At 41.6% G+C, this 13,233-nt stretch overlaps 1 protein-coding gene across 1 annotated transcript in view; it reads left to right on the forward strand.

Moving 5' to 3' along the window:
• The first annotated feature begins 304 nt into the window (after window positions 1-304).
• Window positions 305-13,233, forward strand: part of creb3l2 (cAMP responsive element binding protein 3-like 2) — a 98,249-nt gene continuing 85,320 nt past the window's right edge. Inside the window, exon 1 of the mRNA XM_041215855.1 lies at window positions 305-490. Within this exon, the coding sequence (XP_041071789.1) occupies window positions 383-490 (108 nt within the window). The 5' untranslated portion in view covers window positions 305-382. The remainder of the gene's footprint in view (window positions 491-13,233) is intronic.

Raw genomic sequence — 13,233 nt, forward strand, 5'->3', positions numbered from 1 at the left:
GCTCCTCTCGCTAAAACCCTGACCTCCCGCGCACGCGCGCCCCTGCCGCCTTCCAGCCACGAACTCCGCCTTCCATTTTCCAACCAACGGCCGGGGAGAGGAGGGGAGGGGGCAGGGCTCCGCAGAGCAGAAAGGCGAAGTGGCTCCAGCCGATTGGCTGGAGCCGCTGCCAATGGGAGCGACGCCTCCGGAGCTACCCCTTGTCCGATTGGCTAAGGTAGCTGTTGCCTCTGCGCTTCCGGCCGGTGCTGGGGTAGAGGGGAGGGGAGGCGGGGTGTTGGTGGTGGTGATGATGAGGTGAGAGGAGAAGGGGGGGCTGGGGGAGAGAGACAGACAGCAGCAGCTTGGGGCGGCTCGCTTGGTATAACCCAGAGGCAGCGATATGGAAGCGCTGGACACTGACATTTCCGATCCCGATCCCCTCCAGTGGGATACCAAGCTCAGTGAGCTCAACCTCTCGACGGGACAGTGCGAAGTCCTTTACACGACGGTAGGCAGCTGTGGGTTGTTGACCCGGGGGGTGGTGTTGGTGGTGGTGGGGAAGCTGTGGGCCTGGCTTAATTCCATCGCTTTATTCCCCCCATGCACTGCAGCTCCTTATGCCTGCCCCTGGGCTTTGCCCCAGTCTGCCAGGCTAAGCCAAGCTCACCACAGGATGATGCCACTTCCAGTGGTGGGACTGTTTGGAAGCATTTCTGAAATCTGTCAATCACACTCCCAAAACTATTTGTTTCCCCCGCCCCCTGGACTTAAGCTTATTGTTGGTATGTGATGTGACCTGGGGTTGGGGGCGGTGAGTTGATTGGTTGGTTGGTTGGTTGGTGGGGGTGGGGGGGGTGAGTTGGTTGGTTGGTTGGGGGGTGTCGGTGAGTTGGTTGGTTGGTTAGTTGGGGGAGGGTGGGCACATTCTCATCTTGCAAGATGGTGAGGTTTTTTTTTTGAGGAGGCACTGCCATCCAGCAGTAGTGTGTTGTTCAGCTGGCGTCGTCCCCTGACAGCTTTTAAACCACAGCTAAAAGCAAAGCACTGCGGATACTGGAAACCTGAAGTAAAACCAGAAAATGCTGGAGAAACAGGGTTGATGTTTCGAGCCCGTATCACCCTTTCTCCACAGACGCTGTCAGACCTGCTGAGTTTTTCCAGCATTTTCTGGTTTTGTTCAAGCCAGAGCTTGTGGCCAGGGTTACAATCCAATCCTTGCCAGACCCAGGTGACTACCCAAGTTATCACTAGAGGTGCATGCTTATTTGCTCCATCTCCCAAGTTTCACATCCAGATTTCTTACTGATCTGTCTGATTTTATTTTTAACCTTGCCCCATGCTACCAATAAAAACAGGATTAACTGGAAAAACTCAGCAGGTCTGGCAGCATCGGCGGAGAAAAAAAGAGTTGACGTTTCACGTCCTCATGATCCTTCGACAGAACTGTCGAAGGGTCATGAGGACTCGAAACGTCAACTCTTTTCTTCTCCGCCGATGCTGCCAGACCTGCTGAGTTTTTCGAGGTAATTCTGTTTTTGTTTTGGATTTCCAGCATCCGCAGTTTTTTGTTTTTATAAACAGATTAACTAGTCATTCATCTTGTTGCTTTCTCTGGGATCTTTTGTGCAGCATGATAGCTGTATTTACTAGTTAATTGTAGGTGGATTATATTGGATGGCAACCTGCTTGGCTGTGAATTGGCATGATCTTGTTACAATAGCAATAGCTCCTCTGGGGTTTGCAGGATCTCCCCCATGGTGATATGCATCTTGTTTTCCCCTTCATAGTCCCAGTGCAAATTAGGCCATTGGTCATTTAAGAATGAATGGCTGAACAAGGTAAGCAAATGTACTTGCTTTGACAAGATAGTACTTTATGAGAAACTTGAACAATGCAATGCTTGCATTCTGAAAATTGTTTGGAATTTGGGTATCTTTAATTGTATTTGCCCAAAAGAGGAATGCTTTTCTGGGAAGATGCAACCTTCACAATTACTCAAAAGCCTTGGCTCAGAGAGTGGTTAGAATGTGGAATTTGCTACCATGTGGAATAATTGACGCATTTAAAGGGAAGCTTGATCGAGAAATAGAAGGTAATGCTGATTAGGTGGGAGAGGATTCATACAGAGCATAAACACAGAGATTAATTGGGCCAAATTGGCTGTTTCTGCTGTAAATTCTATGTAGGATCTATTTCCTAGTTGTAAGCATGTTGCTGGGCTCACTGGGTCTGAAGCAGCTCTAATGTTGCCGTATGACTTGGTACAACCTAATGAGTTGGTTATTTGGTGTGGTTTTATATTTAGTTTCTTTGGCAATAGATATCTGGATTTTTTATTTTGGCAAAAACAGTTTTGGACTGGTGTTATCAAGAATCTATGCAATGAGGCTGCTTTATGCCACTTGAATGATTGAGAACATCCATAAAATTTGGAGAAAATTTACTTGTAAATATTTCAACCTGTCGTATTTGTCTAGCTTCTCCGTCCACACTTACCAAGATTATGTTACTAATATTCTGAATGAGAAATTAAGAAAGAAATGGAAGAAAACTTGATGTGCTGCGACAGCTCCTGAACATGCTGATGCTGAAAACTGCTCATTAAAATTCTACAGAGATGGGTGACACAGCAACCAGTAAAATTTAAATGAGTCTGGATTACAAGAATAAAGAAGTCTTCCTGAGCTTTAGTAATCTGCTGGGTCTTGGTGAGACCCAATCTGGCGTACTGCATACAGTTTTGGTCTCCATACCTACAGAAGAATATACGTGTCTGAGAGAAAGTGCAACAAAGGTTCACCAGATGGGACGAGTGGATTGCCCTATGAGGAAAGATTGAGCAGATTAGTTTTATATTCCCTAGAGTTTAGATGACTGAGCGGGGATCTTATCAAAACAATTCTTAAGAGGTTTGACAGGGTAGATGCTGAGAAAATATTTTCCCTGGCTGGGGAACCTAGACACAAGGTCACAGTCTCAGGATAAGTTTAGGACTAAGATGAGGAGCAGAAATCTGTTCCCTCAAAGGGTTAGCATTCACATTCTCTACCTCACGGAACTGTGGATGCTTGTTCATTGAACATATTCAAGACGGCGGTTTTTTTTGCAGACTAAAAGATTCGAGGGATTATGGGAATACTGTGTGAAGATGGAGTTGAAGTAGAAGATTAGCCATGATCTTGGTGAATGGCAGAGCAGACTTGAAAGGTTGAATGGCCTATTGTGTTGTGTTTTCGTCTGTCAGCACAGAGCCAACCAACTGGTTCAGCACACCAGGAAAGGCTGGTGTTTATTTTCTTAGCCCTAGAGAGTTTGAATGATATTAGATTTGCCAGTCTATGTCACCCTGACATTCACGTGTGCCATTTGACACCATGAGCTATGTTGCAATCAACGGTCCAAAGCTGAGGATTAGGATGGACTAGTTGAACCACTTCTACTGTGTACCTTGTTTCAAATCTATAGTTGCACAAGGTTGTGTGCTGATTATTACGTGCAGGTTAGCCAAATACGAGGCCAGTATTGATGTCAGTTAAATTGTTTGTAATGATTGAAGGTGATTCTCTGGTTGGTACTTCTCAACTCTGGTCATCTCACTGCCATCTGCATCTGTGCCATCAAGTTGGGAAAGGGATGGATGGTGGTTTACTGGGGAACCTTTTGCCCTGGGGCCCTTCCCTTTCAGAGCTCAGGCCTATAGTCCTTCCAGGGAAAGATGGTGAAGGTGCTTCCTTTTAGCTGGTCAACAGGTCCTTTTGGGGAAAAAGAAGGGAGCAAGAACCTATATTAATGACTGTTGCTTTAATTTCCTTTTCTGTGCCCCGTATCCATTCTAAATTCTCAAAAAAATGATTGTCATGTTGACAGTAGACTCAGTGGGAAACCTTGTTCTCATTGTATGTGTCTTGTGGTCTGTGATGAATGAAATAAAATTCTATAAACTGCTCTCCAGTGAAATATTGTTTTGTGTTCATTGTTCCAACCTTGCCTCTACTGGGTTAATGGTTTGGAATTTGATTTTGTTCCTTAGGTTTTTATTTGTGATGACTAACTTGGCTCTTGAGTCACCCGAGATAAACAGAGTGATTTTTATAAAAACACTGGACACAGCTCTGCCACAAGTGTGAACAAGGTACAGGGTGTGTGTTGAAATGGTATTTAATTCCTCTCGTTTAAGAGATATCGGGGTTGTACTGGGCAGAGGTCAAAGTATTATTGATAATCAGCTGTTAGCTTATGGGACTGAGTAAGTCAGGTAGGGTTTTCAATAGATGAAATTCTGCAAGCTCTTTTGGATATCCGATTCTCCAATTACATTGTTTTTAGTCAAAATAATAAATCAGTGGCCTTGTTAATGTTTGATTTTGTTATTCCTATAGTCACCAATGTTAAACATGGCAAACCATGTAAAAGCTTGTTTTCAGAATCACAATGACTATTTGTTAGTCAGAATTGATTTCAAGGATTAAGTAAAGTTTGCTTCTTTCATTTTAGTCAGTGAAATATCAGTTGTACCACATGCTGTTTAAGACCATGTTTTTTGATTACTTCTTAAAAAGAGGAACATCCAACCCTTGATCTGATGTCAGTTTAACTGCCATAATGAAATGGTTTTATCTGACTCTGTCATGTGTTAGTTCATGATCTTTAGTTGTAGTATATCACTTTTATTTTATCCATGATAAGCAGCTGAGTGGTGAGTTTTACCGACATATTCTGTCTGTTTCAGCATCAGCAGTCATTTGTGTAAGCAGTGCTTGCTTCCCCTTCAATCCAGGGTGCACCTTTTTTCACTTTTTAACTTCTGTTACAATTCCTGAGATTAGTGAATAATTTTAACAGAATCTTTGCTATGTAATACTGGATACTGCAATATTACATACGCTGCTGTGTATAATCTCCTGTCTTTTTAAAGAAGGCATATTGAAAGCCATTTTTATTGAGATGAGACACAAATGCAAGCTAACAAAGTGGTTTATGCACTCCTCGTTCGTTGAAATAACAAGTATGCATCTACTGCCATTTTTGAGCTGATTACCCACAAATTTATTGCTGAGTTTTTGTTACTGGCTGCTTAAATTCACTCACCCATATCCGTGCAAGAAAATACAAGAAATTTGAACTTTGGGTGGTGAAGAGAAAACTGGCCTCAGCGGGTCACCTGTTAGACACCTCAACTGCTTGCCAGTGGAATGGAAAATTGGCAGGTCGTACAATCAACAGCTGATCAGATATTTCTAGTTTTCCACTTTCGCTGAAAGGTAAAATGTGCTGAAAAAAGCACTTCAATGTTCTTTAAATCTTTATAGCTGGAGGTGGGCCTGGTGGAATTGGCTGGCAGTGCTCTCAACCACTGCAAGCTTCAAATCGGAACCGTCCTTTGAATGGTGCGGAAATGGCATGTTTGTCTCATTGTTTAAAATAAGCCAGAAATGGCTGGTTAGCAGCATTGAATGAAAACCATCATTGCCAATGGGAACTGAGGACCTAGCTGTTCAACTTGGGCATCTTTCCATTGTTTTAAAAACTACAGAAACATTGATAAACAGACTATCTTGATGCTTGCATTTTGGCTATCCAGGGGCCATCACCACCATGGTATGAGGCCAAGACACTGTATGTGAATGAGTGGTATCGTAATTTAAAATGGGAAGGACTCTGCAATTGATTTTTAATTGCTTTTTATGGGTTTTATTTTAAATTGAAGCTAAATTAAATTTCTAAAATAAACCTAAATAAAATTTGAGCTTTGTGTTGATTTCCGGTACTTTGAACCTAGAGTGGATATGTGAATTCTGATGCAATTACTGGTTGCCTTACCGCTTGCCCCAAGCCTCTGAAGCTTCAGTCTACGCTGTGCCAGATTTCCCTTGTTCAGTCAACTAAAGGAAAACCATGTACATTTGATTATGTCAACCCGATTCTCCTTTGTGTTGCATCAGAATTTGTTCAGTTTCTGATGAGAGCTGGATCATTTGTGTTCACCTTGTTTTTTATTGCACTAGCACAGCTGGCTTCTGAAGTGTGGGGCTTCGTGCAGCCAACAGCTGGATTAAACTTGCCTGATGTGCTGCAGCTGGGAAGAAGTTCTATTAAAACTCTGAATGTTACTGGCTTGTGGCCTTGCTACAACTGGCAAGTTTATTTTGGCACCAGTAATGGGATCTTGAAAACCATGTGTAGGAACTGGTGGCAGACACCAGCTTATTATAAGTGACAGTTTGATTTGGTATCCTTTTTCAGCAGGAGCTCATAATGTTCATCATGCAGATTTCATGCCCTCATATAATGAACATTTCATTAGTCACCCAGCTTTAGGAATATCACCAAATTACCATTAGCACTTGTCCTACCTTCGAAGTAACTTTCCAATTCTGTTTTGAAGCTAAATGGCATTGTGTTACATAATTCCCACCTGTGCCCATCTGCTAAAGGAAATAGCAGGATCACTGTGTAAGATGGTGTGCAGGCACTATATATGGGGCTTTTTATATTATTGCAGGCACTGTATATGGCTTTTTATATTATTGCAGGCACTATATATGGCTTTTTATATTATTGGCCAGAGCTTGTGTGCAAAGCCCAAAAGTACCATTGCCCTCACCAATCTTCCTGTGAACTGGTAGTAAAGTGTAAAAGCTACCTTTGCCATTTTGATCAGCAATCACTTTTGGAGTCTTGATGTTGCAGCAGAGCATTAGCACAGGGAAAATGGATTACATGCACACACAAACATGACACATCACTGAAATAACGGCACTACTTAGACTGGTGGCAACCAGGAAGATCCAGTGAAAAACAGATTGTCCTTGTCACCGGCCTTAAAATAAAAGTTTGACATATTTTTGTTGATGAGACTGAGCTGCAGGAGCCTCCCTGCAAAAATGTTTTTTTAAGTAAACTTCTGACCATTTTAATCTAGCTTGATATTTGGAAACTCTCTGACTCTCACAGCTTTAAGTTTGGACCAGTTGAGGACGAGGACAGGATCCTTGACCTTTTTGGTGAATAATTGCTGAGTCCATTTGCCAACCAATCGGCACTCTCTCCTCATATAGTATAAATGTGTTGTTTCCCCTGACATTGGTATTTTCTTATGAATTGTCCTGTTGAGTGCAAGATTAAAAAGTTCTGACAAAAAGTCCTTTTCTTTTTCTCAGCAATACTCAAATTCTGTACAACCAAACGGCTACATGAATAATTGTCCTGCAGAAAGTGCGCACACCGATAGATTTGAGATCTCAATATCTGGCTGTTGAGGATAATGCTGTTGGACTTTCAACTCCTGCATTACCATACATGTTATTCTGGCCTTTGGCCTTTGTGGATGTTTATACTGTACAGAAGATGGTGACTTTGATTGGGAAGGCAGTTACTTTTCTTTTTAGTAATTGTATTCTGATAAAGATATTCGACTGGATCTTACTACAACAGGGCAACTTGCGGGAATGCTATTTGGCTTTTTCTGCACTCTTCGGCTGAAGTTTTATTTGCCCAATAACCTTTTGGAAGTGTGAGCCAATAACGGTTACAAGAGCAACAGGGCAGCTGGTACCTTGGTGAACTTTGGGACCAACAGTGTATCTCCCCAATGAGATATAAGGATTGAGAAAGAAACAGAAGAATGACAGAAAAAGAGGGGGGTGCATGAATTAGTCAAATTGTGTACAAACCAAAAATTCCAAGTGAGGGAAAGAAAGATTGAATTGAGAGAGACGAAAAAGAAGAGTATACAAAAATTAATGTTGACATTTTTAAGATCTAACAGCAATTGATTGCTTACAGGACCAAAACTGAACCAATTCAATTGTTTTTAAGGCCAAAGAGAATGCAATGCCAAGCAACAACAATTATTCCATTGTTTAGAAGATACTTGCACTCACACACACATGAACATACAAATAAGGAGCAGGAGTAGGCCACTCAGCCCCTCAAGCCTACTCCGCCACTCAATAAGATCATGGCTGATCTGATTGTTACTTCAACTCCACATACCTGCCTACCCCGATAACCTTTCACCCCCTTGCTTATCAAGAATCGTATCTACCTCTGCCTTAATATTCAAAGGGTCTGCTTCCACTGCCTTAAACAGTAACCCCTAGTTCTAGACTCTCCCACAGGAGGAAACATCCTCAGCACATCACCCTGTCATCCTTATTGAATTGCGGAGAAGGCTTGAGGGGCCGAATGGCCTACTCCTGCGCCTGATTCATATGTTCAGATAACCCCTCAGGATCTTATGTTTCAATCAAGTCGCCTCTTACTCTTCTAAACTCCAGCAGATACAAGCCTAGCCTGTCTAGCCTTTCGTCATAAGACAACCCGCCCCTTCCGGGTATTAGCCCAGTAAACCTTTTTAAAGTTTTTAATAGACAATTAATGTGTAAATCCAGCTAATTTTGGAAGAAAAAGAACAGACTGGAGCAAATCAAGCAGCATGTCCTGGAAATTTGCACATTAGTAATGGTGCTAATCATTATTATGCAATTATTTTCCAGCAAGATCTGGCCTATTATTTAGAAGTAATTATTTTTAAACCCCATACTTGATAGTACCCGAGTAGTGTCAGCAAATGGAACCCTCAAGTTCAGCTTGGTTAGGGATTGTTCGTAGTTAACTGCCTCAACGTGGAAACCCTGTAGTTTTGTGATGATTTTGAGCTATTTTGGCTGTGAACAGAAAATTGTGCACTCTTGCTGTTTTTGTAACTGAACGAATGCTGAAAATGTCCCCTCAAAAATCTTGGGAAGGAATTTATTAGTCACAGATTTTTATATGTTACTTCTGTGATACATATATTGTACATATAATATGCATGGGAAACAGTTACCTTCTAAATTATCTGACCTCCTCTATCCCTGCATGCAGCCTCTGTTCCTCTGACAGCAGTTGACTCTGGACCATAATTTACAGTAAGAGTGAAGCGTACACATTTGCCATTAGTTAGATTTCCCCTGCAGGATTTAAGCTGTAAATTTTTTTCCACAGAAAGTTACTGAGCATGCGAACTAATACTAGCATTGCGAGCTGATACTGTCACTGCGAGGGAAACCAGACACTGGGGATCTGAGTGAACAAGCAAGCATGTTGAGATTGATGAGCTTGAAGGATTGTGAAATTAACAGTACAAGGACTGAGAAGGAAGTGTAAATTTGGAGTGATGTATTCAGTGAAAAATCAGGGAGAGAAAGTGAGGGAAACAAAGTTTAGATTGAGAGAAAAATTCTGAAAAGGAAACTTTAAAAAAACATTTAAACTGGAGAGGAATGAGACTTTGCATTTGTAGTAGTTAATTTTCAGTGCAGTAGAAGTTTGATTGGCAGCAATTAACACTTATCACATTGTTAAATGGTACTTAGATTGAAAGGAAGCAACTTGATTTTCTGTGGCAAATTTAGTTTGCATTTTTAATGCAAGTACACTGTAATCTCTCCAATCTGGAAATTATTGTCCGGAGATTTTTTTTTTAAGCACTCCCTCGACGTCATCGTCACTTTAGTACGGTACTTTGGGGGCGGAAACATGGAAGCTACAGTATTTTCATAAGTAAAACAATTTTTATTACTACCTTATAATGTTTTATCATAGTATTGTTTCAAGTAAATATTTATATCTGTAGTGTTTTCCAGTTAACACTCTTGTGGTTAGGTGTTCTAATGTCAGTCTATAATCCAGAAAATTCCTAAATCCAGAAATGACTTGGTCCCAAGCATTCTAGACTGGAGATGTTACGGTGTACTGCAAAGTCACTCCATTCAATGGTGAAGCAGACAGCAAGATGTCGTTTTTGCAAAACTAACCTCAGAGTGTTGCGTCTCAGCTGACGACTTTTTAGTTTTCTTGTTTAACAGTGCATCTGCCCTCACCTGAAGTTGCTGTAGCATTTACACAATAATGGCCAGTACTATTAACCTCGCCATTATTTTGTCAGTAAGTTATGGGCCTCTGTTTCCTACTGCTACATCTTCTCCCCTCCCATTACTATTGGCTCTGTCAACTGTAAGGCTCCCTCCCCCCCCCACCCATCCACCTTATTATTTCTCTCCGTGCACTCTGGAGCTTCCCATCTACATTCTGCCTTTTAATCTTCCATCTCAGCCTTCAAAAATTGTCTTTTAAAACCCCTCCAAACTTTCTTTTCCTTTATCCCCTCCTGCTCATCATCTACTTTTCCTCTGCACTGTGTAAAGTGCTCAGAATGCCTTAGTGCACACAAAGGACTCTAAACATTATTGATATAACTGCCTTGGCTAAATGTAGTTTTTGATGCAGCTTGAAGTAAACCTGTTGACTCCTCCGCAGTAAGTTGGATCCCTGGTTTCTTTATCAAAGGCTGCATTTAGTCAAAGGCAGCACTAATTTAATGAGTTGCTGTTTGTGTCTGAAAGAAGAGAATACAGTACTGCGTTACATGGTGACTTTGTTTCACATTTGCCAATAACAACACTGGTATATGCAAACTGAAAGGAGGAAAAATGTCTCCAAGCACTTTGCAAAAACGTATTTGTTTGGAATTCAGTAATTCTTATGTAGGAAAAGAAGAAGCCTTTTGGTACCAGCAGTGACCCACAAACTGCAATGAGACGAATAACGTTAGTTTATTTTTTTGTGATATTGAATAAGGAAGGAGCATTGGACAGGATCTTGGTTAAGAATTCCTGGCCTTTGAATAGTGTTATGCTGGTCTTCGACATCCACTGGAAAAAATAGATGAGGCCTAGGTTTAACTGCACCCGGCTACTGCAAAGCTCAGTAAAGTAAATTTAGCATGCACCTTTTGTGTTCCTGTTTTCTGGCGTAGACGAGCTAGCTTCTCCAGCTGCTTGTTTTAGGCCAGAAAGTTGATTTTATTTCTTGTTTTTTTTTCATCCCCATGAGTTACCGCTATTTTCTAATGGTGAATCTGTAAGCTGTTTTCATATTGACTTCAGAATACTGGGAAACATGTAATTTTGGCAGCCGTTCTGGAGTATAAATTCTCGGTACTGCAAATTGAATTTTGAGTTTGAACACTGTGTAATTGGGGGAAAGAAAGTTTCTGTGACTGTTTGTTTGCAGAGGTTGATAAGTAAATGAAAGCCTTGTCTGCGCACATAGGAGTGTGAGTAAGCAAGGGATTTTGTTAATAAAGACTCTTTGAGAAAAAGGACTCTATCCACAGATGGCATCCAGATGTGTGACTATCCTTTTTTTATTCAAGCACATACCCAGGAGACATCTGGGCAGACTGATGTCTCAAGTAAGTGAATAAGAACTAGTTGTTTTTGGGTGCTGGACTGTACAGTTCCGATTAGTGTGTTTCTGTCATTAAGGGCAGTCAGATTATTAGATTGTGAGCAAGTCTTACAGATGCAGTACAGCATTTTCTTGCTGGGATTCTGAAATAGTAACACAAGTAATACTTCACCTTTTTATTATTTTAATGGAGAAATTGGATACAGAATCCTGTGAGCATATTGTGTGTTCTTGTGTTGCAATTATTGAAGTGAAAATGGAATCTGCTGGTGAATTCCTATTCACAATCTTGTGCTTCAGTGCAGAGGCTGCTTAACCTTAATTGTTGCACAGAGCAACCACTCTTGCTATTATTCCAAGTAGGGTTATTGTATAACAAGAACTGCAACAGAATATCTAATCTCTGGAGTGGGCGAGAAGCTACATTGCATGACAATTCTCTGACCAAGTGTTCATTGATATAGCCTTACAAATATCTGGGCAGATCTGAGCTAACATTTTGTTTCCCCAATTCTACAACTCTGTAGATTGTGCTGCTAATAGCACTCCCCCAGCTTCTTCCTTTTTCTTTCCCCCCACCTTCCCTTCATTTTTCACTTCTTTTCTCCCTTCCTCTCAAAGACAGCTACTTATATTTCTGTAGCCTCGTTCCTATACAGGAAAACTGCTGAATGAGGTCATCAATGACTACTTTGTATGGCTTACCTTGAAACAGGAGGCCTTTATACACTTGGTGGGTTAAATTATGAGAGGTAATAAGCAGGCAGTCAGTATGCTTTTTGTTCATTCATGGGATGTGAGCTTTGCTGGCAAGACCAACATTTGTTATTCACCCCTAATTGCCTTTGAAAAGGTGGTGGTGAGTCACCTTCTTGAACCACTGTAGTCCATGTACTGTAGGTACACCCACCGTGCTGTTAGAAAGGGAGTTCCAGGAATTTGACCCAGCGACAGTGAAGGAGTATAGTTTATAGATCCAAGTCAGGATGGTATGCAGCTTGGAGGGGAACTTGCAAGTAGTGGTTTTCCTATCCATCTACTCCCCATGTCCTTTAAGATGGTAGAAGTCACAGATTTGGAAGGTGCTGTCAGAGGAGGCATTTCACAAACACTGCTGATGCTGTGCGCCGATGTTGAAGGTAGTGAATGTTGAAGGTGATGGATGTGTTGGATAGAATGTCAGTCAAATTGGCTGTTTTGTCATGCATAATGTTGAGTTTCTTGGGTATTGTTGGAACTGTACTCATTCAAGCAAGTGGAAAGTATTCTATCACACTCCTGGTTTGTGCTTTTTAGATGATGGCTTTGGGGAGTTGGGAAGTAAATTGCTTGCCACAGAATACCCAGCCTTGACCTGCTCTTGCAGCCACATTATTTATATGGCTAGTCCATTAAGTTTCTCGTCAATGGTAGTTCCCAGGATGATGGGGGAATTCAGCAATAGTAATTCTGTTGAATGTCAGGGGAAGATGGTTAGATCCTCTCTTGTTGGCATTGGGCATTACATGCCACTCCTTTGATGCAAATGTTACTTGTAACATATCAGCCCAAGCCTGAATGTTGTCCAGGTCTTGTTGCAAGTCTGTATAGACTGCTTCAGTATCTGAGAAGATATGGATGGTAGTGAATACTGTGCAATTATCAGTGAACATAATCACTTCTGACCTTATGAAGGCAGGTCATTGATGAAGCAGCTGAAGATAGTTGGGCTGAGGATACTCCCCTGAGGAACTCTTGCACGATGTCCTGGGTCTAAGATGATCAGCCTTGAACAAGCACAGCCATCTCCTTTGTGCTGCCTGCGTATTACTCCAACCAGTTCAGGGATTTGCCCTTGATTCCCATTGACTTCAGTTTACTTGATGCCACACTCAGTCAAACGCTGCCTTGTTGTCAAGTGTCGTCCCTCTCACCTAACCTCTTGAATTCTGCACTTTTGTCCATGTTTGGACCAAGGCTGCAATGAAGTCTGGAGTTCTGGCAGAACCCAAACTGAACATCAGTGAGCGGGTTATT

This window comes from Carcharodon carcharias, chromosome 21 (genome assembly GCF_017639515.1).
Source record: "Carcharodon carcharias isolate sCarCar2 chromosome 21, sCarCar2.pri, whole genome shotgun sequence".
In the NCBI taxonomy this organism is placed as follows: Eukaryota; Metazoa; Chordata; class Chondrichthyes; order Lamniformes; family Lamnidae; genus Carcharodon; species Carcharodon carcharias.